Genomic DNA, 26,981 nt, shown 5'->3' on the forward strand with positions numbered 1-26,981 from the left:
AAGGATCCTCCCTGGTGATACTGACGTTCCCAATACTGCCATTGCCTTTGCTTCCTTTCTCTGCCCCTGGTAAGTTTTGTGGGGCAACTAAAGGAGAAAGAGGCTGGGGCAGTGGTGGGGCTGCAGGTTCTCAGCGGAGATTCCTTTCCCACTGAGGAAGGGACTGAGACTTTCATTCCCAGTATCCTTTGCAGTTGCTATTTGTAACAATTGGTGGGGAAATAATCAAGGCTGCCATACGTCCAGATTTTTCTGGACATTACTGGGGTTTCAAAGGGGGAATTGATGTCCAGGGGAAAATCCTGAAAGGCAGCGCTTTGTCCTGGATCTTAGAAAAATCGTGGGGTTTTGGAGGGGCATCTTTGTAAAAAAAATTCCTATAAAAGACCTCAGCAACTTTCAGGGTGTCCTGTTTTTACTTTTAGAAATAGGCAACCCTAGAAATAATGCTGTTTGTATCCTCCTCTTTCACTGCCACCTCCTCTTTCCCCCGCCCTCAGTAAGCTTTCTGGGTGCCTGGGAGACAGAAGTGGCAGATGCAGTTCACAGAACGGAGGTGAGCACAGGCCAGCTCATCTTGCTGACCATCTAAAGTGGCCAATGCTTCAAGGCTGCATACACAAGGCAGTTTAAAGTGGACTCAATGTATCCTGTGTGCACTCAGGTCCTGGTACCAGGACTTCCCATAGACATCTGGTTGACCACTGTGAGAACAGGATGCTGGGCCAGATTGGCCGCTGGTCTGATTTGGAAGGGTTTTTCTTAGGTTATTTTGGTGTTCAACCTATTCTAGATGGGGTTGTATTTGTAGCTTCCACTTTAAGGATCAGATCTGCATTTTCAGGCTGCTATGAGATCCAACCTGATCTCTTGATCCCCAGTTTGTCCACAGTGCAGCTGCTAGCCTTTACCCAAGACCATGCAAATGGGGGGGGGGAAATCTCTCAATAGTGTCTAAATCTGTATGGGTAAAGGTTTTCACATCCTTTCTCACTGTGTCTGCTATGTGGTATATGTAATGTTATACTCTGGGAAGTTTGACTGGCACAGAACATAATATTTTTAGGTGCCTAGTGAAAGACTTTATGTTTAACCAGGCCTTTTTAAATGCTTCAGTACTGATATTGCTATCCTGCTGCTTTTAGGTGTGTTTTTTAAAACGGTACAATCCTGTGTTTACTGCATTAAATGGGGCTTGCGCCCAAATAATCATGCGTAGAATTTTACCTGCTTGTGTGCACTTTTAAAAACTGTGTTGCAGAGTATATATTTTCTGCATCACATTCAAATATTATTTGCAAGATGCTGTAAGCTGCCATGGAAGTTTTAAAAATGAAATTCAGAGGGAAAATATTTAAAACAAACACATGTGATATAGTATGGATCCTGGCCACTGAATTTTATTAGATTATCTTAATATCTGTTTTCTCAACCTCTCAACCAACTAGCCTTTTAAATCTGTTTCTATAGACACCCATGCCAGCCCTGAAGCAATGTTGCTGGAGGTTTCAGTATATAATAGCTCACAAATGCTTGCAACTGATCCCTTAGCAAACAGAACCACAGTCTCTTCAATGAAAAAGATCTATAGAAAATGCCCTCTAAGTTGCAGGGCTATTGCTTACCCACTGCAATTATTTTCCTTGATCTCTTTGCTTGGTCTGTCTCTTTATTTTCCATGTGTTCATTTGTCTGTTTGGTTGCTTAAAAAATTACCATGTCAAAGAAAAAAATTAAGATTTCATTGTATGAAGCTTTATAATGACATTTTGGAGAACTTATAGTGTTGCACCGTTATGTACACAGTCCAAGACATTAATGCAAATAGAATGCAAATCTAAGTTAGCACTCTCCTGCTGCACAGTACCATAAATGCCACAGCAGCTAGTGAAATTTGGGTTTTAGCCAAACAGAAATAGATTTAAAAAGTTTAAAACTTAACAGTGCAATCCTATAAAGGTCTGCTCAAAAGTAAACCTCACTGAGTTCAGTGGTGTTTTCTCCCAGATAAGTGAGTATAGGATCGAAGCCTTATCTCCCAGGGCTGATCTCCATGGATCCCAAATTATATTTTTGTCAAGTTCACCTTATTAGTTAACCAATAATTTAGCTCTTCTCCCCTTGGCTGGCAGACAAGCTTGCATAAATTAGATTTCTCTCAACATTACTACACTGCTATTTATGAATGAAAACTAGACTTTCTATGACAAATAGTATGTTTATCACATTTTAGAATTTTCATTTTGTACAACATGAAAGCACTGAGAATAGTGAAATGACACCAGTTAATAAACTTAACTTTAAATACATTGCTTTAGAGTTTCGTTACCATCTAGTCCAAGTGACATACTTTCAACTGAGTTTGGGATTCGGTGTTTCATATTTTGCACCTAAGTATTTTTAATTGATTTGTCATTACAGTTTTCTTAGGGAAACTAGAAGTTCTGAAAAGCAACTTCATTCCATGTTACATCTTTGTCGTATTTAAAATAGATAAAAAGGAAGTGTTTCTTTTCTAAAAGCGGGACTCTCCCATTTACAGCGGATTAAAATTTGAATTGAAATATGTACTCTATTTTTTTGTCCCTTATCCTGTGAACTTGAGGCTAGGGGTTTGCTGCTACAAAGATATGACAGATTTTCTTTAAAAAAAAAAAAGAAGCAATGAGAATGGCAGTTTGACAGTGTCCTGTCACAGTTAAAATGGGTCCTTCATGTGACCCAGGCTTGGACGCTAATGCTCTGTACCCATTAACAGCTGAAGCAGCATCTGCCACGTTTCGTGGTCCCGCCACTTCATGCTGTGCAACCAGCTGCTTCTGTTTATGCTAGACTCATTGCAGCCTTCTGACTGGGTTGGAGCAAGCAAGAGCCTAATATTCCATCACTGGCCTTCCCTGCCCCCACCCTCCCTAAAGAAAATGCTGCTTATATTGCTTTGATATGGTGGAATAAAGTCAAGTTATGTCTTCAGTTGACAGCCTTGGCTGGCAAATTGCATTCCAAAAATGCAGTTAAGGAAAGCTACTTGATGGAAGTAAATCAGCCAGACATCGGTTCTGTGAAAATGGAGGCAGAAATCTTCAACTTAACTCTTTCTCTCGCCGTTTAAATTTAAAGGACACCCCCTTCCAAAAACAAACAAACTGGGAACTGCAGTGTGTTAAGAGTCCTGGGAATTATAGCTCTGTGAGGGGTAAACTGCAGTTCACAAGATTCTTGGGGATGGGAGAGTGTGTCTTAAACGTGCTTTAAATGCCTGATGTGTATGCAGCCCTAGTTTAATATTTCTTAACTTGGTGTCTAACAAGGTGTTGCTTTTTTAAAGGTCTAAAGACTACTTGTTTGCAGGGCTACATGGTTGCATTTAAATCCCCCACAGGAACAACAACAAAAAGCAAACAGGTTAGCTGAAGAATCGATTCCTTATCAGTTGCAAAGTATTTTATTTAGAAGATATATATACTGTACCATTCGGTCAAAGAGTTCTCTAGTGTACAAATAAGAAGGTAGATCAAACACAGTTAAAATCCACCAAACAATTAGAAATATAAAATCATAATAATTACAATCCAGTTTTAAAAAATAAAACTTTCCCCCCTTATAGTTCTTAATTTTTTAAAAGTTCAGATCAGTGCTTTTGTATTGTCACATAGTTCAGATATCTTAAAGCTGTCTCCAACCGGTGCAAGATTCCAGGGGTACCAGGCATGCTTACCAGGGTCTGTGTTTCCTTTTGGACAATGTGGGACAACAGAGACTGTGGTGTCTTTATGATATATAGCCTATTTGCACATATATACTACCTGAGCCTAGATGGAGAGAGTGCAGTGTTCCTTCCACTGCTGCAGCCTTCGATCCTGAGAGACCTCAAACATCATGCCTGACCCTATCTTCAGCATAAAACAGGCAGCCTGCTTTCTTGCTGGCCTCCTCTCTCCAACTTTCAAAGCTGATGCTTCTTTTCTGTTCATTTACATCATCCAAACTGCAAATCTGAAACTCCCCTCTCCCCGCCCCCGCTCCAATCTGGCACTGTCTTTTGCTAACTACCCAAAGCACAGGGTGGGGCACATAGTCTTAGTCTTATGGTTTTTCTCTCTGTCTTCTGTTAGGTCAATAACTCAGCCATTCTGTTGAGTAGATCTTCATGGTTCCTCTTGATAACTCCTCTGCCATGCGGTATCCTGGACAGAGAAAGCTGAGTCCAGCTATTTAAAGTCTTAACTTTCAGATTAACCCTCCAAGAATAACTTTTATTAGACCCAGGAATTTAGGGAAATCTGCCCCCCCCAACTCATTACACAATCATGAATGAACCTTGAAGGAAGTTTTGCACAGCTAGATCAAGTGAAAGAGAGAAAATGGACCTGTGAGGCAACTGGCCTTCATTAACCAACAGGATAACTTTAAGGCCTGGAAACTGAGGGATGGTGTGGAGGTCTTACCATCCCACGGGAAAGCGGTACAGCCTGAGCAGTAAGATATTCAGGCGAAAGGATCCCTAGACTCAGCGCAGCAACAGGGCGACGGCAAGCAATTCAGCCATGTCACTTGCTTCCACCTTCCCCACGGTTTCTTTGTCTATTTTAGGCTGCCAAGAGAAGAGTCCACTCAGCAGAAAAGATAACAGGCCAAGGACATTCCCCCTCAGAATACGAGGCAGAAGGCGTGCTATGCCATGGAGCAAACACCGTCCACCAACCTCAGATGCTGTCAGGAAACACCCCCTCTCTGCCCATCCAAGATTACAGGTCACCCTTCATCTGCTTCCTTAGTTCTCTAGAAGTCAGAGATGCAGAGTTAATCAGAAACTGATCAAAGACAGGCCAGCGCTTTCCTTGCCTTTTAAAGTGCCTGTGACAGTCTGTTTAATTTGACCAGTTAATAATTCCTCTTCAGTCTCAGGCCCACACATGCCTTTCTGTATTATAGTCCTGTGGCGTGTGGGCAAGAACTATTACATGGAGAATAATGCGAGTGCCCACACCAGCCTCCTGGGGTCACATTTCTCTCCCTTTCCATATGTTCCTCATTGCCTCGGGAATTTTTCCTTAACACATCCTGGGCCAACTTTGTCAGTTGCTTTGTCAGCGACCAATAAATTTAATAAATACATAAATAAATTAAACCTGGTCTCCTCCAGATGTTTTGGACTACCACTCCCCTCAGCACCCAGCTAGCTCATGGGAGTTGTAGTCCAATAATGTCAGTAGGCCTCAGGGTCATTGTTGCCCTTATAGAATTTTGCAGGGAGGCGGGCAGATGGAGACCAACTAGAATTAGTTGGCTCTGCCTATCATTGGCTGTGGCTCCACCTCCTCCACCTGCATGGACCTAAAATCTTAATATAACCAGAGCAAAATGGGTAGAGGGATGAAGTGAGTGAATATGTATAAAATCTTTTGTATATATTTTAAAATGAAAAGGACTCAGATAACAAAGGGCGAGGCAGGCAAACCAAATGGGTATGTGCAGGTTCAACGTTTTAATTAGACCATGAAAAAGGTTCTGACTGCAAAAGAGGGAAGTGACACAATGGCAGGCTGGGCGGGGGTGGTATTGTGACCCATTCTTGTGACAGTTTTGTTTCTTGGGCTCCAACTCCCATGAACTCCAAGCAGCAGGGCCAATGACAAGGAATGATGGGAGTTGTAGTCCAGCAACATAAGGACATTGGGTGCCCTATTGGCACCAGTTGTGTGGTTTCCTCAAACGTAAACACAAGAGAAGCAGGAATCCGAGAGAAGAGGAGATGAAGGAGGCTTGATGTAAAGGGCAAAGGACAGTGGGAACAAGAGATGTTAAGGTTTGGAGGACAGGGGGCTGGAGACAAGGGAACCATAGGGGCATAAAGCTGCTAGGACTAGAGTTTAGGCCAGGGTAAGAAAAAACGGGGGGGGGGGACCTTACTGTGAATTTCAGTTTAAAGATGGTGTCCCCTCCATCTGGTACACCTTCCTATGAAGGGCTGCTGATCATGGCAGCCAAGAAGGGGCCACAGCCAATGGTGAGTGGAGTCATAGACAAAAGTGGGTGAAGAATGGCCAAAATGGGTAGTTGTGGAACTTCAAGATGGCATGTTTCTCTTACTCTTTTTACCACCCAATACCTTTCTCTTTCTCTTGCACTTTTAACAGTTGCATAGGAAAAAAATCCTGTCACTTGCAGCACTGTAACCTGGCAACCTGAAGGTCACTGCAGAGCAATGTAGGTCAAGAAGTATCATGTGTGTGGGAAGGGTGAATTTTACATAGTGATTTGAGCTAACTAGTTATTCTTCAACTTCAGGTTTCTAGTATTCTTTCGAAAGTATTTAAGAAGCCTGTTTACTAAGAGTCAATAATGCACAGAAAGGGGCACTTTCAGGGGGCCTCACAAATTCTAAGAGAGATCTAGGGATTTGGACACAGAGTTGCATTTGTAATTCTTTGAAAATTAGTTCCAAATGAATGATAATGAGAGCATGCGAGAAAAAGTATTTTTACAGCTGACACAAATGCTTTTAAGATGCAGTTTCAGTTTCCTGGTGCCTATCTCGCAAGTGGCTAGAAGATTAACAGTTTGGGGGATCCGTTTGAACCCTCTGCATACAATATATGGAACCAAAACATAGTGATACAGAAATCACAGAGTTACGGGGGGGGGGGGGAGGTGAGATAGTTCCGCTCCAGCCAAAGACAATGATCATCCAAGCATTGCTAACCCACAGAAGACAAATGACACAAGGAGAGAGCAGGTAGCTATCAAAACCCAGGCGGGCTTTGAGAAGGTGGTGGAACGACTCCTGGACCCGATGGAGCATCGCACCTCCCTCCCTAAGCCAGGGAGAAGCTTCCTGGGCTTTGGGAAGGAGGCGCCAGGGGAAGATATGGGGGACTTGCCTAGTCCCCCTAGTCCACTGACTACACACCACTGCCCCCTTGTCTGAGTCAGATCCCAGGCTGCAGGTCTTGACAAAAATGCACCTGGATCCCTTTATGCACTGAGTGTCCAGTTGCAATGGTAGAGCCAGGAGCAACAAGAACCTGTCAGAACCGTCCAGCTGCCTCAGCCTGAGGTGGATGGGACCTCCTTGGAAAATGAGTCCCAGCCAGAATGCATCACATTTCTGAATGGTTTCCCCAGTGGAGGCTCTGGGACAGCTGCTCTAAAGGATGCACCATCCTTAGGTAAAAATGTAAAGGACTGCCGGCAAAGGCGACTATGGGGTTGCGGCGCTCATCTCACTTTCAGGCCGAGGGAGCCGGCGTTTGTGCACAGACAGCTTTCTGGGTCATGTGGCCAGCAGGACTTAACTGCTTCTGGCACAACGGAAACCCATGATGGAAACCAGAGTGCACGGAAATAGCGTTTACCTTCCTGCCACAACGGTACCTATTTATCTACTTGCACTGGTGTGCTTCGAACTACTAGGTTGGCAGGAGCTGGGACAGAGCAACAGGAGCTCACCCTGTCACAGGGATTCGAACCACTGACCTGATCGGCAAGCCCAAGAGGCTCAGTGGTTTAGACCACAGCACCACCAGGGTCCCTACCATCCTTAGATCCCTAAACAGTACACCATTTTTGGACCCTGCTAAACCCAAGGCTTGTTAATTCCTAACTGATTAGGAGTTCATAATTCAAAACACATAGTTCTCTGATTTCATATGCAGAATCATTCGTGACATTCCACGACAGCCGCAATATTAAGATGAAAATGCTTGGTGATGCTATCTATGGTGCCCTCCAACGGAGACTCTTCAAAAGCTTCTCAGTCATTACTGTCTTTACATTTCAAGATTATACTGCAGGATCAGTTAGGAAAATTCGCTCCCGCAGTCATCTCAGCTGCTTTTAGTTAAATATACTGTATTTAACCAATGTAAACCTAATGTCAACACTTTGTAATTTCAATTATTTTTTTAAATGCATGGTTTGTAATAAATGCTGACTTGTATGCAAATCAGCATCTAATTGTTTAGTACTCCCCTGTGGCTCTCTGCATGCTGTAACTTTACAGATGTTATCAAATCGCTCCATGGATAAAGCAAAGACAACAATTAAGGGTTGTCTTGTTTAAGGTCCACATGCACCATTAGTTCCCAACAGCTTATGTGCCTTCAATCAAGCAGAGATTTGATATACATCTGCTTCTTTTACACTATCCTTCCAAGAGAAACAACAGGACACTTGTTTGCTGTTTCTTTTCAGAATTAAGAAACACTTGTTTCTTTTGTTCACCAAACAATAATTTCATGGCTGGAGAACTGCCAGTTAGTCCCGCAGCCTGTTTACTGCCGAGAGATGTATTGGCTGAGTAGGTGTCAGTTGTGGGCTGGATAAGAGTGTGTCTGTTACTCTGCAACTAGCGAGCGCTGTGTCTGCAGAGTGCCTAGACAGCAATATCTGGGCAACAGTTTCAGCTCGGACTGTAGAGTCACTTTACTAATATGATAGACGTTTCCATTCATTTTATAAGCAAGATAAGCCTTCTGTTTTTTGGTGGATGACTGACTACATCTAAACTTCTATCTCCCTTGATAAAATGGGGAATTAGGTGGTTACTGGAGGAAATGTTGAAGACAGGTGAGTGTGATAGGCTGGAAAGAGAAAGTGACATGGAGTCAGGTCAGCATTTATAAAGTAAAACAGGCACACGCCAATATTAAGGTGAGGGTCTAATTTGTTTTTTGCTTTGCATGACACCAATACGTTGTGACAACTTGCAAACCCAAGGGGATTGTTAGGCATGTACTAACTGTTCAGTTTAATTGAGTTACATATATGGGAAGTATTGCTTGTTTGGGGAAGGATGCCTCTGCTTCAGAGATACTACCTTTCCCCATCAGTCAATCCAAAATATAGTGTTGGGGGGGAAATGTGATTCTTCATCAGCCAGCAAAGATTTGGTGCAATTTGGTGCAGAGGCACCAGCTTCTCCAGACGATTGAAGGGACCCAATGCGACGTTGTGACATTGCACGCATGATGTCTTGCAACATCCTGACATCGTGCACATAGCCCTCTGAACATTGAGGGGACCCAGCCCCCCCCCAAAATTATATGGGGGGAGCAAAGTGCCTTGGCCCCCAGAAGCTGGCACCTATGATTTGGTGTGTGCTGTCAAGAATGTTGCCTGCTTGCCACTGGGCAACTACTAGATAGCACTTGTAACCTCACTGATGATGAGATACAACTCTTCTAACTATGCTCATGATACATACACACACACATACACACCCCCTTGTACTGTGTTCATCTGGGAGTTTTCTTCCTGATGCCACCTTTCCATGCACAGAGAGACCTGCACATGAGGGAGCTTTCAAATAAGCAGCCCCTACATGCATATGAAAACTGTACTTGCACCCTATCATATCTTCAGTTCTCAACAACTTCCTTCTCCAAATATGTAGTAAGGAAGTCATGCTTAGAGGAGCTCATTTACTTTTTATATTATTTTATAATATTTACAATATTTTCCTAATGAAGGATTCATTTGTGGCGCAAAAAAGAGAGAGTGCTTGCTTAATATGGTTGATATGGACATTCTGGTTCCATGTTACCACGAGTGTGCGTTAAATATGCACATTTTCTGCCCCCATGTATCCCATAAAGCCTCCATTGCTCCTGAGGTCTATGTCATACGTGTATTCTTTCATCCAAAGATGTGTGTGGTAACCTGTGTACTTGTGGCATCAGTTTTTACGCTGCACTTCATATGCAATAATGCATATTTTCTTAAAATACGGTAGGTTTATTTAAGTGTAGAAAATAAATGGCCCCATATTAAGCAACTGGTTTTGTACTTGTGAAAGTGAAAAGCATTTTTGTCACGTGGAAAGCAGGCCTTTTTTTTTTTTAATGATATTTATTAAAGTTTCAAAAAAGGTTACAAAAATAGGAAAAAGAAAAAAAGAAAAGAAAAAAATACAAAATACAGAAAAGTAAAAACACTTAAAAACAAATCAATCTTTCCATGTCTTGTCTTTCATTTACTTGTTTCCCTGACCTCCTCACACCTCCCTTTTTTGTATTCCAGTTCAGTTAGCTAATTCAGCAAATCCTTTCCCTCTTTGTTTTTATCCTAATCCTTTAACTTAATATATTGTAACTTTACATTCTCACCTGTTAACAATCCATTTTTACATACTCCTTTGTAACATTGCTGCTAAAACCACTTAACTTCATTCTGACATCATTCTAACATTCATTAATTTTACAGTATTTCTGTAAATAGTCTTTAAATTTCTTCCAATCTTCTTCCACCAACTCTTCTCCCTGGTCTCGGATTCTGCCAGTCATTTCCGCCAGTTCCATATAGTCCATCACCTTCATCTGCCATTCTTCCAGGGTGGGTAGATCTTGTGTCTTCCAATACTTTGCAATAAGTATTCTTGCTGCTGTTGTAGCATACATAAAGAAAGTTCTATCCTTCTTTGGCACCAATTGGCCAACCATGCCCAGGAGAAAGGCTTCTGGTTTCTTCAGAAAGGTATATTTAAATACCTTTTTCATTTCATTATAGATCATCTCCCAGAAAGCCTTAATCCTTGGGCACGTCCACCAAAGGTGAAAGAATGTGCCTTCAGTTTCTTTACATTTCCAACATTTATTATCGGGCAAATGATAGATTTTTGCAAGCTTGACTGGTGTCATGTACCACCTGTATATCATTTTCATAATATTCTCTCTTAAGGCATTACATGCCGTAAACTTCATACCTGTGGTCCATAACTGTTCCCAGTCAGCCATCATTATATTATGTCCAACATCTTGTGCCCATTTAATCATAGCAGATTTCACCGTTTCATCCTGAGTATTCCATTTCAACAGCAAGTTATACATCTTTGACAAAATCTTGGTTTTGGGTTCTAACAATTCTGTTTCCAATTTTGATTTTTCCACCTGGAAGCCAATTTTCTTGTCCAAATTATATGCGTCCATTATCTGATAATAATGAAGCCAGTCTCGCACTTTATTTTTTAGTTTTTCAAAACTCTGCAATTTCAATCTGTCTCCCTCTTGTTCCAAAATTTCCCAATATTTCGGCCATTTGGCCTCCATATTGAGCTTCTTCTGAGCCTTCGCTTCCATCGATGACAACCACCTTGGGGTTTTATTTTCAAGTAGGTCCTTGTATCTTATCCTGACATTAAACAATGCTTTCCTGACAATATGATTTTTAAATGCTTTATGTGCTTTGACCTTATCATACCATAAATATGCATGCCATCCAAATACATTATTAAAGCCTTCTAAATCCAAAATGTTTGTGTTTTCAAGAAGCAGCCATTCTTTCAGCCAGCAAAAAGCTGCTGATTCATAATAAAGTTTAAGGTCTGGCAGGGCAAATCCACCTCTTTCCTTTGCATCCGTTAGTATTTTAAATTTTATTCTAGGCTTCTTGCCCTGCCAGACAAATCTAGAAATATCTCTCTGCCACTTCTTGAAGCAATCCATTTTATCCAAAATTTGCAATGTTTGAAACAGAAATAACATTCTAGGCAATACATTCATTTTTATCGCAGCAATACGGCCTAGCAGTGAAAGCTTCAAATTTGACCAGGTTTCTAAATCTTTTTTCACTTCAGTCCAGCATTTTTCATAATTATCTTTAAATAAATTCCCATTTTTAGCTGTCATGTTAATCCCCAGGTATTTCACTTTCTTAACCACTGTTAAACCTGTCTCATTCTGAAACCTCTCTCTCTCAATCTCTGTTAAATTTTTCTCTAAGACCTTTGTTTTTAACTTATTTAGTTTAAATCCTGCAACCTGACCAAATTCTTGAATCAGTTCCAAAACTCTTTTGGTACTAGATTCTGGCTCCTGTAAAGTCAATACTAAGTCATCTGCAAATGCTCTCAATTTGTACTGTTTAGCTCCGACTTGTATACCTTTAACCAATTGGTCCCTTCTAATCATATTCAGCAGGACCTCCAGGACCGATATAAAAAGCAGTGGGGAGATTGGGCAACCTTGTCGTGTCCCTTTTTCTATCTTAAATTCCTCCGTCACCACGTTATTAACAATTAACAATTAATTTAGCCTTTTGTTCTGAATAAATTGCACTTATACCATTTCCAAAGCAGGCCTTTTCAATCATCCAAAAGAAAGTCCTAAGCATTCAGTCATAATCTGAAATGTCCCATTGATCCACCTTTCTCTATTTGTTTGAACAGACCTGGTTTTGTACATTAGGGGCACTAATTTTTTTAAAAAATCTGGCCCCTTTTTGGAGCAAAAACTTAAGTCTGCCATCTCAACATTTGCAAAGCAGGTAGAGTTGCTTGCAGAGCAATCACAGAAATCCAGCAAATATAAATGGTAAGGCTGCCTGATATTTAAAACATTTTAGTTTATTAACCAATGGATCACTCAGCTGAATCATGTAATTTGCATATTGCCCAAACTGTAAGATTAATTAGTAATTTTTGTATCGGCTGTGAAAATGCTGTAAGGATGTGCTCATATGTACAGTACATTTACTTTGCATAAGCTCCACTGACCTGAATGGGATTTACTTCCAAATAATCATGCATAGAAATTGGGCTGTTGTTAACTTTTTCAAATATACTTGCTTGGGTCTGTTACTATGTTTTCCCAGTGATCTTTTATGAAAACAGTTTTCACACATCTACTGCTCCAACTCAGAAGTTGGCACCCAAAAATAAAATGAAACAATGGTGTTTGCCACCATAATCACCATGCACATATCTGCACATAGCTGAGGTCTGCTGCTCACACTTTAATGCAAAGTGGGAGAAGCAAGCATCTATGTTTGATACAAAACAACTGCTAAAAATTAAAAGAATTACCTGAAAACACTGTACATGTTTCTTTCAGCTAATTAGGCAATCTGCCCAGGTGTTTAGCACCAAGGCATCATCAGCGCCTTAATTGGAACAGCATTAATCAAAAGCAGAAGTCTAACAATAATTAACCATGCATCATTACCATAATCTAGCCCCTTTATTACATAAGATTCACAAATTACTTGAAGTATCACAATAACCCCTGTTAATAATTATTGCCTGACAAAACTACAAATTAGCTCTTAAATTACACAAAAGCTGACAGGCACAACTATTCTGTATGAAATGGGAACACGAAGCATTCCAAGAGCTGGCAAAGGCTTAAAAACCAGGGGGTGGGCGGCTTGTTTTGTAAAACAAAAAGAGAAAGCAACATACCTTCCGCTATTTTGCCCTCTGTGATGTGGGAGAAAGAATGAAAAATTGCTATCCCCTCTCACCTCACACCAACATGTATACACACTGCAGGCACAAGTTAAACATTTCTAAGGTCCACTGTTTTCAACAGAAGAGATACTCACATGCCTTAATCTACTTTGCTGAAATCAGTGGGACCAAAAAAACTTATTTTGGCTGGATCATGCCCACAAAGTCATAGTTTCAAGTTGCACAAAGCTGGAATTGCTTCTGAATTTGGAGTCCTTGTAACCCAGCCTAAGCATTTGTTCTAATATATAGTGTTCCTTATCTTGGCTATCTTCTCATAAATTATGCTGAAAATTAGCCTGATCTTATGTTTTTGCACTGTGTTCGCATCTGAACTATTTTAAGCTCCTCTCCTTTCACTTTGTGTGGCAGAAACAAAGCTTATTTTTGCAGGGAGCTGAAAATTATTTTCACGTGTGTAGAAGGGCTATGGTCAGCTCTTGCCAGTTGAGCTGTAAATTACATTATTATAATATTAGCAATTATTTGCAGACACATCATTAAGTGATTATTCACAAGAAGGAAAACAAGGCAGAACTGAAAGCACTGTAACAGTGTGGCCCAATTTTAGGGACCACGGGGAGCTAATTCTTCAGACCCATACAACTTGCACAGATGAAATTTTTAAAAATATTTTAAAGTGGAACAGCTTTCCACATAGCTCTAGCCCTGATCCTAACGCCTTACAACTGCGTATCTATCCAAACATAACTGATGGTAACAGAAGCACTACACGGCATCCTAAGTGTGCCTTATGGTAGCATGCCAGTGCTAAATATTCTGCATGCAAGGCAGTGAATGAATTTGCTAAATCCACAGGCAGGATAACTAGATCCATAATCACCACATGCTGAAATGGTTGTGAGGACCAGCCGTTAGGTGCCACTGCTCTTCAACGCTCTTACAACTCTGCTGCTTTTCCATTAATTTTCAGTACACCATGCTGCACATTTTAACTGACTACCTCAACTCATTTTTTTCTGCTGGTCTTCCTGCCACAGCTACAGATAGACCTGGTGTCAGCTGCAAGGAACCAGGAGCCTTGCCAGCACCCACCACCACCATTGATCTCTCTTCCATTGTTGCCACGAACACTGTGGCCACCAGCAGCACTGCAGCTAGTAGTCCTTCCTCACTTGCACGGCCATGTTTATGGGTTCAGGACCTTGTTAGATGTGCAATAATGCTTGGGTTTTGCCTCTGTGACCTTGTTGGTCTATTGTATATTCAGATAACCTCCCCCTGTTCCTATAGGGTAGTCCTCCAGAGTCGGAGAAACGCGCAGGAAAAAAAACTTGGAACATGGAAAATAATGCAATGCCAGTTGTTTTATGATGACCTCAGAAAGCTTTTTATTTCTTTTGTCTGTGGTCCAAAGCAGTTTGCTTCTAAATGCATATTCCACACCTTATTCCAGTCAAAAAGCTTCAGTAACAGCATCATTAAGCAGGCTATTCCCCAGAACTGGGAAAAGAAAACCCACTGTAAAATAACTACAGTTATTAGGTAGCCCAACTGCACTATATAAGAGATACTGTGGTGGTTTAAAAGCGCACAAGCTCTCTGTTTACTCTTTGAAAGAAAAGGGGAAATAAAAGGAGAACTAGGAAGAGAAAACAACCATTGCAGTTGGTTTGGTTGTACTAAGAATAATTGCCGTCAATATTGATTAGTCCTTAGGGACCATACTGAATTTGAAATTTGCAGGCGGTGAAATCCCAGATGATATATACACCACTTGTTATGGCTCCTATGTTTAAACATCTCAGGAAAAAATGTGAAACTAATGGTCTCACATTGGGTATAATGTGTTATCATATAGCAAGGCTACTCCTGTCACCAAATAACAAATTCCAGAAGGGTAGCCACGTTAGTTTATATAGCAGGAAAATACAAATCAAAAGAATCTTGTAGCACTGTAAGACTAAACAATTTATTGTGGCATGTGCTTCTGTAGGTTACAGCCTGCTTCATCAGAAGGATGCAGCAGCCTGGAAAGCTGGTAGGTATATAGTTTTACTTAGTGAAGGTAAACCATAAGAGATTTCGGTACACAATACAATTTGTTAATGATGCCTTAGACTGTAATCCTATACTGACTTACTTGGGAGTATGCCCCACTGAACTCAGTGAGATTTAATCCTGATGAGATGCGTATATAATAGCACTGTAGAAGCCAGCTTAACATTTTGAAAGTACAAAACCTATGTGATTTTAAAATACATATATTGCACCTTCAGGGATGTGTGAAAGGCACACACACATCTAAAGGGCAGGTTTCCACATAACATACATGGAATCCCTGACAGAGAAAGGCTCCCGCTTCAGTGTCAATTGCAGAGAAGAAGCATGAGGTATTTTGTTTTAGTTATCAGTGGAAATGTTATCTAAAAATTTTAAACTCTAAGGGTTCTTCCAGACTGTCACTATTATATGGAAGGGATTTATGATCATTCTTATGCTACTTGGTCTAATTTTTTGGTATACATTAATTCAACTGAAATGGAACATAGACCCTTAGTGGTTATGTTTTAGAAGATTAGGCTAAGGTGATTTCCCCAGTGCCTTGGATTGTGACGATAAAAGATGCATCACATGAATTAAAGTCTGATATTACCTTCCCTATCTCCCCCCCCCCCTTACCCACTCCATTTTTCTTTCCCCCTTTTCTCTCTCTTTCCTTCAATATGTTTAATATTGTTTATATTTTGTCTTATTTTAAAAATTAATAGTTTCTTCTAAAAAAAATATTAGTAAAAATCAGGCAATCTAACCACTGCATGAGTTTTGCACAAGCAAATCAGGATGAATGCTGAATAAACAGGCTGTCCAAACAGTTTGCATTTGTTTGTAATTAATTTGCAAAACAGATAGGTCTTTTTTTCATGGCCACTTACATATTTCATTGGAATGGGCTGGAGGACTTCCCAAGGGGAGTAAGCATCTTAAAGGATGAAGAAAGCTGTATTTCTAATGGAAATACAGACAATGTCGGCACCTGTCTCCATCTTATTCAAGAGAGTGCAGTATATAGAAGGCATTCCTCAGGTATCCGAAGCCCAGACTATTTTGGACTTCGAAATATAGAACAACATAAATCAAATACAATTTATTGTGTGAATGCATTAAGGACTTGGTTGTTGAATTATGTAGCATTTTCTGAGAATTTGTTCCTAGAGAAACAGCACCGCCTACAGGCCAGAACACACTCAAGCAGGCTTTGGGAATCATTTTCCATTAACAAATTCTTAAGGCCAAATCATACGCAGCTATGCCCCTAAGTGACTTTTCGGAAGGGAAATAAATTGCTATCAGTGTTTGCTCAGATGTAACTAGTTAAATGATAATTTTACGATTATCATTTGCTCCCAACTATGGTCCAAACGTTTGTCGAGAACTTTTGACTGTTTGATTTTACGTATAAGTTCAAATGCCAGGTGCAAATGTACATCTCACCCTGCATTTTTCACAATATGGGACACAAGTCTGATATCTAGTACATCCCATTTAACTACTTTTGAAGACCTCAAGACGTAAATTTAATCACCATATATGGTGGAGTTTATTAAAAAAAGCATTTGGAGATTATCGATTTGTACATTTTCTCAATATGTTTGGCAAAACCAGCTCTTTTGACACTCCGATCCAACCGTGATCAGCTGCGGTGCAGAACTCGCCGCCTGTTCTCATTTCCCATCCGCTCAATGCTTGGTTTTGCAAGTTCGCTCCCGAGAACACCACATTAAAATGCATTAAAAATATATTTATTTCATTGGTTGTGTATACATTATATGGATAACCTTGTTTCTTTCCTCGCGGATGGAACTGCGCCACCAAGCTAACCTTGTTTCCATAATAAGGGGAAGAGACGGGGCTCTTTCGAGTACGTATTTAGAATTCCCCTTCCTCGCCCTCCTCGAGCCCGGCCACTTGCGGCGCAGACCAGATAAGCCTCCCCGCCCGCCCTGCGTGACTTTCGCTTTCGGATCCGGCGGAGGCGCCTCGGCTGCCGAGCGAGCGACATGGCGTCCGCCTGGAGGAGAGCCTCGAGGGCTCGGCCGCTGCAGCGGCGCAAGCGGCGGGGATGAGAGCAGCGGCCGAGCGCTCGGGCGCGGCCAGGTGAGCTGCTGGTGGGGCGGGAGCGCTGCCTGCCTGCCCGCCTTCGAAGGCGCCCCAGTGTCCGCGGGGGAAGCGAGGCTGGCGGGGTCGGGCTGGGGCTGCGCCTCGGCGGGTCCCCCGCGCAGCCTGGAGCTTCTCGGCGAGGCGGTGGAGGCCGGGACAAGCCGGGCTCCTCCGCCGACCCTCGCACAGATCGGGCCTTGCAGGCTGGCGAGGAAGGGGAAGGAGGGAAGGAAGTTAGCGAGGGATGGCGGCGCTCATGCGTCGTCTAGCGCCGCCTTCCCGAAGGAAATAGCCGCTGAAATCAACGGGCTGATCTCCTGAGCGATGCTGGTTATATATGGCTGCTGGCTTGTGTTTAAAGTGTTTTTAGGCTACTTTAATTGCATATTTCTGTACAGTAGTACCTTGGTTCTCAAACTTAATCTGTTCCCGAAGTCCGTTTCGAAACCAAAGCGTTCTGAAACCGAGGCGCACTTTCCCATAGAAAGGAATGCAAAATGGATTAATCTGTTCCAGACTTTTAAAAACAACCCCTAAAACAGCAGTTTGACATGAATTTGACCATCTAACGAGATAAAATGAGAGCAATAAACAGTGTACTGCAGTCACAGGATCAATCAGTCAGCAGCTGAAGTGGGTTCCACACAGTCACAAAATCCCCCAAAAGAGCTGCAAAAACAAAAACGCAAAATAAATAGCAAAAACAGACAGACCTCAGTGTAACACTCAAAACGGAAGCATAACAATCAAAACAGAGCGCGTTCAACTTCCGAAAAAGGTTCGCAAACCGGAACACTTCTGGGTTTCCAGTGTTTGGGTTCTAAGTTGTTGGAGTACCAAGGCGTTTGAGAACCAAGGTACCACTGTATTGTGTCTTACATTGCATATTCAGTGTTGTGAGCCACCCTGAATTAATAATAATAATAATAATTTCCCACCCATCTGGCTGGGTTTCCCCAATCACTCTGGGCGAATTACAGCATATACAAAAACATAATAAAACGTTCAACATTAAAAAACAGAATATCTTATACAGACTATAAGTAACCAATAAATCAATAGAATCATAAACATAAAAATAATCAGTTTACAGTTATACCCACATTAAAATAACCGCCAACGGAAGAGCACAGTATAAAATCCACATAATAAGTAAAGTGTTCATCATTAAGGCCCTACAAAAGCCTTCCCTGTTTTTAAATAATGTTTATTTCAGTGGGCTCCAGCGAGCTCAACTTGCACAGGTTTGGATGGCGAGAACGCCACTAAGTGTGTTTGTTGCCTTCATTGTTAGGGCCAAACTACAAAGCAGCTCATACGTATTGTATTAGAATGAAAGGCATCTTTTTTGGAAAGTGTGTGGCTTAGCATCTAAGAAACAAAACCCGAAATCAGTCCTGGAAAAAAATGGATAATAATCAAATAATAAGCGTGCCCCAAGGGCGTTGTTGGCGACATTCTTCAGGGGTGTGAGACTGAGCAGCAGAAATCATAATCAGGCATTTTGACTGAATGTGCATGGGCTGAAAGGGGGGAAGGGAACAGGGGCACACCCACAATCCCTGCCCCAAACATCCCCACATGTTCAGCTGAATGCACTTCGAATCCTGAGAAAGTCTGAAGTGCAGCAAGTCCATGCGGGGGGGGGGGGGGGCTTGTATGTCCCCAGTGTGACAAAATCCTGCCTTGACAAGAGAACCTTAATCTTAAGTGGCTGATGCATAAATATTGTTTCATAAAGACTATTATTATTGGTTAAGGCTTCCTTTTTCAGTACCTTAGCCTCTTCTGTCACCCACACAAAGGGGTTTCTTTCTTTCTTTCTTTCTTTCTTTCTTTCTTTCTTTCATTTTCTTTGGGGGGGGGTCTGCCTTGTTTTTTCCTTCACTGACAAGATCCAGAAGGAGAGGGAAAGAAATGATTTGGGACCGAGTATCATATGGGCAAAAGATAATTAATGGATGCCACCCATATTAAATGACAGTTTGGAAGAACGTTTCATGTTATCCTTTTGGAATCACTGTTTTCTCTGGGATTTTGAAAAAAAAATTGTTTGGTATACATGCAGGAGTCACATCAGCGCTTACCCACCTGTAGAGACCACCACATAGGATGTTATTTTAAACTATGATGACATTTTTCATGGGACCACTGCATTTCTACAAACTTGGTGAGTTAAATCTAGAAAGAATTTAACAGCACGCCCTTCTTTTTCTTCTTGTCTCAGCTGCCTTCTTCTTTGCCAAATAAATTTGATCCTCAACTAGTTTCTAGTCTCAAACTGCCAGGCTGGAAAGAAGACAGCTTTTATAAATAAATGAAATTATGCTTAGAGTCCCTGAGTCTCTTAAGATAAGGGAAACAGACTTTTGCTTAGCTGCTAAAGGAGCTGAAAACATGCACCCAAAGTTAAGCATTTTAAAACAGCATTTTGACGTCATTTTGAGCATCTGCACGTGCGCAAGTGGCGAAACCCGGAAGTAACCTGTTCCTTTGCTTCCGGGTCGCCGGGGAGTGCAACCTGAAAACGCTCAACCTGAAGCATATTTAACCCAAGATATGACTGTAGAACATACCCTAGAAGTGATTGGTTGCCCTGCCCAAGGTCCCCTGACTTAACACACATTATCAAACTTCTCCAAAACTTGTGAAAGCCACAAATCTCAGCTGTTGTGCTTTTCCCAGGAAGTACATTCCACTCTGCATACAAACAGTTTCAAGAGCGTTTTCTACATTGAACAGATACTTTAAAATTTCATATATTTATTGTTTTAATTTATAGTGTACATCAGTGCTCTGATCTCTGCTCTGTGCAGTTTACTTGGTAAGTATTTTTAAACTTCTTAACATTTCCTGCCTGGTTCACGTTGTATTTTGTTGCTTACGAGGAGCAAAATGCACAGCTATTTCATCACGTATGATTGGCAAACCTCGTACTCACCAGTACTTACAACTGTTCTTTTTCGCCACCACAAGAAACCTCGGTTCAACTCAAGTTGAAAATAGAGCCACGGGATTTTGAGTACATATTGATGTGGGAATCTGGAAATAATACAGGGACTCCCTGCTACAATGTGATGTATAGAACGAGAAGGTATCTATCCTTTTTCTAAAATACATTCCCACGTTTTGTAAATGATTGTGAATGACTGATATGGTGCAAGATCATTATTGGCATAGGTGTATCTAGTTATGTTCCTGTTATATGAAGAACAGAAACAAAGCGTTATCTGGAAGATTAAACACGAACAAATTTGATATGGCATGTGATTTTGCAGACTGCATTCCACTTTATCATGACTTTTGTATTGGCTGGGGATATGCACCCATAAACTGGATAAATATTGAGTTATCTGCATTCTAAGAGAAGAGTTGCCCTCTTTCCAGGGGTATACCTTGCAGTTGGCTAGGTTGGCCCCTGTCAAGGGCCTTGGGCCAGGGAGATACACTCTGGCTCAGAGTGGCTGGATGGGAAAGCAGTAAGCAGAGGGAGGTAAGAAGGCAGAGAGATGGATTGACTGACTGACTGCAGAGGAGGCGAGGGAGACACAGCAGAGCAGTCCCAGTGGCCATGGAGGAAGTCACTGGTGATGAAAAGCAAACTTTGACTTTCTGGTCCATGGTTTCTCTTGGCTTCGGAGGCACCAATACATCTCCTTGCCAAGGGCACAAGGGACCCTAGGTACACCACCGTTTCTTCTGCACTGCCTTCCCACAGACCTGAAAGCCATCTCGCTCACTCTCCCCATCCACAAATACAGCCCTCTGTCCTTTTCTCATTACTGGAGGTGGCAGTAGAGGAGTCCAAAGGAAGCATTTCCTCCTCAGTCCTGCTTCCTTTGGCTCCTCACATTGACACATGGACTAAAAAAGCAATAAAACATGGTAGATTAGCTATAGTTGCTAAAAAAGCCTAGTTATTCTCAACAACGAAAAGGGGGTGAATCTCAGAAACAGACTACACATGAAAAATAAGCATATATTTGAAAAGCCACCAAATGTACTTTTGCACTGACATCCTTCTCACAGAATGGGACACTTCATATCAAATTAGGGGATGAGGGTGAGTAAATATATGCTTGATCTCACTCCGGAATTCTGGACAACTTTCATGTGATGCTTTTGAATTGCTGCTTTATATCTAGTTAGGAAGTACTGAATGTTCATTGGCTCCTCCTTGTTTCCATTTAAAGTTATCCAACACCAAACATGAAGATTGTCACGGAGTGTTCCAATATCACACGTTCATTCTGTAACTTGACAAAAGAGTTTACAGATCCCTACGAGTCATACAAAATTGTAGTGGAGCAGGTCACAGAAGACGGAGTGCATTCTTCAGATACTTCATTCAGTCCATATGCTGACAGTAAGTAATTTGCTCCTTATTTATGTTTGAAGCACATGCCTTATGCTTCCTATAAGTCCTAGATCCAACCACACAGATTTCACACTAGCCAAGACAGAAGGTAGAGGCCAGTTGTCAACCCCCACTACGTCATCTCCCAGCAGGCTCCAAAGCTGTCACTGCCCTGCCCTGCTTCTACTTGTTTCAATTGATGCTGCTGAGGCTTCCAGCTGGCAGAGCCCTGGCACCAGCAACCTCATGCAATTCTAGCTCCCCAAACCCCCAAGACTCGCTCCTTCTTCAGTGTATTATTTTCAGTTATTTATATCATCCTTTTTTAAGTGCCAAGAGGTCTCGTGGTCCTGACAAGCTTTATCTCCAGCTCTCTATGGGCATCCTCTTGCTTTTCAATGGAATGAATGGCAAACTACACCCCACTAAGATCAGAACTCAGGACTAGGTGCCATATTCAGAGCAGACTTTCGGGAGCAGAAATGAGGATCAAAGAAGGCTGAAGGCCAACAAGTTAAGAGGTTTAAAGGTCAGTTTGGGGAAATTTCCAATCAGTAGAACCCCCGCCATACATATTTAGCCTTCAATCTGAAAGAAGCATACCTGGGAGAACGTTGTATCATTTCATTTGAGATCTTATGTCCACGTTAGTAGTGCATTGGATTGTAATTTTATTAATTTCTCTAGGGCAGAGCTTCCCAATCACATTGATTCCTTCTTTTCTTCCTTTCTTTGTTCAACAGCATGCCTAACACCACCCCAGTTTGAGATTTCTGCTTGTCCAAGCTGCGCAAATGTGACAGTGAAACTTTCAGCCTCGTTACTTCATGTATATCAAGAGCTTGATTATACGGTCACAGTGATAAGAGACAATGTCAAGGAAAAGGTTGGTTGCTTATGATTAAAAGGGAAATGGTAGACAGTATCAAAATTAATTCACTTCATCTGTAAGAAAGCTGCTATTTCTGTTTCTAGTTCAGGTATATCCAAACTTAATGGTTCTGCTTCCTGATCCATAGCCCTGTCTATCCTCCAAGGCAGGCCTAGAGTTCCTGTCTGGGTGGGTTTCACCCATTCACTTCAATGGAGTGGGCAGCTCCCCATGTTTTGCCCTTTCAGTGGCTGTTGACATTGAGATAGACCAGAAGGGCTGTATATGTTTTGGAATGCCAGCAGGAATTGCTGGATTGAGATGTTTTGGATTAATAGGGTAGACCACTTCCCATGCCAGTACTTGAGGATTGGGCATAGCAACAGCTAAACCAGCAGAGTCCAAAGGTTGGAGGCTATGTTGGTATTGCTGTGCCTTTGTACTGTTGCTGCAAGAAGAATTGGTAAGGCAAATATTTAGCAGATGAACATAAATGATAATCTTACTTATATATAGCTTTTTGTATTTCCAGAGCACTTTAGGAAACATTTTCATAGGTATCCTTACAATAGCCCATGACATAGGCTAGTGTAATTATCCCCCCATACTACAGATGCTGGGCTTTGACTGCAAAAGAGTGTGCAAGGTTGTGTCTTGACCTCATGGAAAGGTGAGACTTTCCACGTAACAGTCAAGTGTGTTTCATCAGCCCTCATATTTGCATTTGTCCTTTGTATGACATACTCAATTGTCAATCTTTTTCTTCTTCTTTTCTAGCGTGTTATCAATACAACCAGACAAGAGAGTTTCCACACTGTCATTGGAGATTTGAGTTTCAATACAAATTATTGTATTGCTGTTGATGTGAGAACAAGTCTAAATAATCAGTGCGCTCCGTCTGTCCCCAAATGCCTTATCCTCAGCTCCAATAATATATCAGGTATAATGAATTAAGGGGTGGGGAGGGGTTGCAGAGAATTAATTTAAAATTATTATTTTCTTAATTAAAAAAAAAAACTAATAATAGATTATTGCTTTTAGTATTTCAAGTAATGGTTTTTAAAAAAATATTATGAATTTTGGTTATCTAGTGCTCTGTGTGCCCAATAAAACCAGAGTGTTTCACAATAGCCCCCATATTCACTGTTCTTTAATCATGTTCTTTTTATCTTACAGTTCATATTATATTACCAGCGTTGTTGGGTATATTAATGTCATTGACAGTAGTACTCACTCTATTTGTCCTGTATAAAGCCGGTGTTATTTGCTTAAGATGGAGGAAATGGCCAAGAGTCTTGGTATGTAGCCTTGAGACGGATTCTTTTTTTAAGATAAATAGCTTAATAAGCTCTACTGTATGTATGTATATAGAATTTTATTTATTTTTATTTATTTAATTTTATTTATTTATATTTATTTTCTATCGTCGTCTTTTCATGAAACATTCATTGTTCAAAAGACCTAACGGTCAGTCCCAGGGTCAATGCCAGTTACATAGGGTCAGGTGATCTGAAAGTTTGCCCTCTCTGCCTCTCTCTCCTCTGTAATCTGTAAATTTCAAAATTGTTTTTCTTTTCAGAGCATCACACCAAAATTAGACTATTCCCTTTTTAAATCAGAACCGGAAGAAGTGCACACCGTCCAGGTCAGCCAACAAAGTAAAAAAAAAGTATGTGGATACAATTCCGATGAAGAGGACAGTGACAGCATTGCTGGAAATGATGATTTATATACTGCACGTGGTTTTTTGGGGCAGACTTCAAAGTCCTGCTCGCAGGAGGAGCCACCGTCCCTAGACTGCTCATCCACTACAAGTAAAATCGCTGACCCCCAGGATGAGGAAACAGAAAACCTTCTGCTCATAGGCTGCTCATCTGCTACAAGTGAAATGCCTAAACCCGTAGATGCTGAAGCAGAAAACCCTCAGAATGATACTAGCAAAGAAGAAAGCCCAACAATTCAAATATTTCATCCTTCTCCTGAAGTGGACTCTGCTAATGAGCCAGACCTGGAGTGCAGCAGCTGTTCCAATGTAAACTTAAATACTGTGGTGCTAGGAATATCTGGCAAAAATGTGACTGCTTCTGCAACACTAAGCTCTTGCCAAGAGAAGGCTGTGGGCTTGAAAGAGTTGTGTGTTTCTGATGCATTCGAGCCGAAACATATCACTGATGTGCTAGAAATGCAGAATTCTGACATTCCTAACCTCTCTTGTTCCTGGCAAAATTCTAATGGGTCTGGAGAAAGTGAGTCATCGGATTCAGAAACGGACTGTGTTGGTGAATACATGAGCAGATGAATCAAAGATGAATAAAAGAATAGCATCTTCCTGTACGATATATATTCCTATGTCAAGGGACTGGGTGGGATCTTCTGTCTAATGCTATCAGTATTGTACAAGTACATATGAAAATGCAGCACTGTTGTGAATTCCCACAGCATTACTATCATTTTCTGTTCACTTTTTTTTTTAACGGGGGGCAAGCCACTTACTAGTCTGCTTCCAGTATAACTGAGTACCCACAATCTGTCATGGCCTGGTTGGATGCAGAGAAATGATGGGAGGAACCAGCTGGGGGACCACCAAGGGAAGAAGGCTCAGAGGCCAGGGAGTGGTGGTGGGAGGACAATGAGTGGTCAGAAGGAGAAGACAGAGAAGAGGTGTCACAAGCTAACAGGGCTTAGTGAGCCTGCAGAGTCTGTGGTAGAGGGAAGTCCAGAATCAGAGGCAGAGACTGAAGCAGGAGGGTGGGAGGAGAGAGGCCAAGAGACAGAGATGAGTCAGGCTGATGAAGGCTCCCTGGTGTTTTCTTCTACTGCAACAAGCTCCCCTTCCCCTTGTCTCCTAGAACCAGAAGGGGCATGAAAAGTGCAGCGGAGAGATTGGTGATGCACAGACATAGCCTCTGATTGCTTGGGGGGGGGGGGGAATCCTGGAGAAGAGAGGACTTAGGTAGCTGTGGGTAGGTGGGGACCTTCAGTCTCAGCAACTGCTTTATGGGCGCAAACCTACCAGGCATAAGTTGCTGCACTCATTAGGCCAGGCACTTCTGTACAGATTGTGTTTTTGCTAATAAAGAGTTAACTCCAGCTTGCACAGTGTGACTTACTGCTGACTGACTCCTGAGACAACCATTTGTGAAAGCTGGAAAATAAATCCAGCCTTTTGTGTTTCTAGAATAGAATTACAGTGGTACCTCTGGTTAAGTACTTAATTTGTTCTGGAGGTCTGTTCTTAACCTGAAGCACCACTTTAGCTAATGGGGCCTCCCGCTGCCGCCGTGCTGCCAGAGCACAATTTCTCTTCTCATCCTGAAGCAAAGTTCTTAACCTGAGGTACTATTCCTGGGTTAGTGGAGTCTGGAACCTGAAGCGTATGTAACCTGAACCGTATGTAACCCAAGGTACCACTGTAATTGCAAACATGCATCGCAATATCTTCCGATCCTGTTCTATGTTCATTCTAAATAACCTCCGTCTTGAGGTTGGATTTGTCGATCACAGTTGATCAGCTGTGCCACTTGATCATCAAGTGTTGTTGACCATGGTGAAGCACTTCGCTGGTAATTAATTGACTGTGAATGGATTTCCTGTTATCTGTAATACATAGCCTAAGACCCTGAGGGTTGTAACTCATTATGCCTGTTTATTCAGAGAACTGGAGGGTTCAGGGCCTTCAGATAGACTATATGTGAACTTATGCTAGGGAATGCGTTCATTGTGCCTTGTGATCCAATTCATACCTTTGTGTGTTTTTCTATCAGTATGAAGCATTCCCTCACCCTCAGATTGTTGGCAGGCTTTAAACTGGCTCTGTGATTTTTTGCGTTGCAAAGACTCCAGTGTTCTAATTAGAGAGGTGGCAAAGAGAGATGCTAATATACTTGACCTCTTTACTGTCTGTCACACTGGGATAATCTTTGATCAGTTTCTCATTGCAGAGAATCTGATTGTAGCAATTGTTGGAGTGGCTGGACGTAGGAAGGGGTTAATTTCCTTCATGAGCATAAATCACCCCGTGGGTGAGGTAAATCACAGGTGCAAGGTCAAATGAGCCAGTTGCAAGGTCAAATGGCTCAGAGCCCTGACTATATTTGTGATTAATGTATGCCAGCTAGTTCAGTCTTGGTTAGTTGGTGTTAGAGGAATGTTGATATTTTGTATATAGAATCATAGAATATGAAGGGACCCTGAGGATCATCTGTCACGGCTAAAATGGCCGCTGTTTCTTTAATGCAAATAAAGCTGGGTCAGCATGACTCAGCGGCCTGCACCAAGTTGTATATATAGAGTGAGAAATGTTAGTTTGCTGAGGCTGGTGTTTGGGTTGGTTGGTTAGTGCTGGTGTGTATAGTTATTCAGTCGTGTTTTGCACAAAGACTTTTAAGAATAAAACTCTGCAAGGA

At 41.7% G+C, this 26,981-nt stretch overlaps 1 protein-coding gene across 1 annotated transcript; it reads left to right on the top strand.

Moving 5' to 3' along the window:
- Window positions 1-17,044: 17,044 nt before the first annotated feature.
- IFNAR2 (interferon alpha and beta receptor subunit 2) lies at window positions 17,045-26,981 on the top strand. The gene is made up of 9 exons (XM_081002831.1): window positions 17,045-17,344; window positions 19,416-19,517; window positions 20,130-20,171; window positions 20,324-20,441; window positions 21,541-21,713; window positions 22,448-22,590; window positions 23,353-23,515; window positions 23,752-23,873; window positions 24,155-26,981. The coding sequence occupies exons 2-9, from the start codon at window positions 19,475-19,477 to the stop codon at window positions 24,872-24,874; spliced, it is 1,524 nt and encodes a 507-aa protein (XP_080858957.1). The 5' UTR covers window positions 17,045-17,344; window positions 19,416-19,474; the 3' UTR covers window positions 24,875-26,981.

The sequence above is a fragment of the Podarcis pityusensis genome, assembly GCF_964106645.2.
Source record: "Podarcis pityusensis genome assembly, chromosome: 4".
NCBI classification, from domain to species: Eukaryota; Metazoa; Chordata; class Lepidosauria; order Squamata; family Lacertidae; genus Podarcis; species Podarcis pityusensis.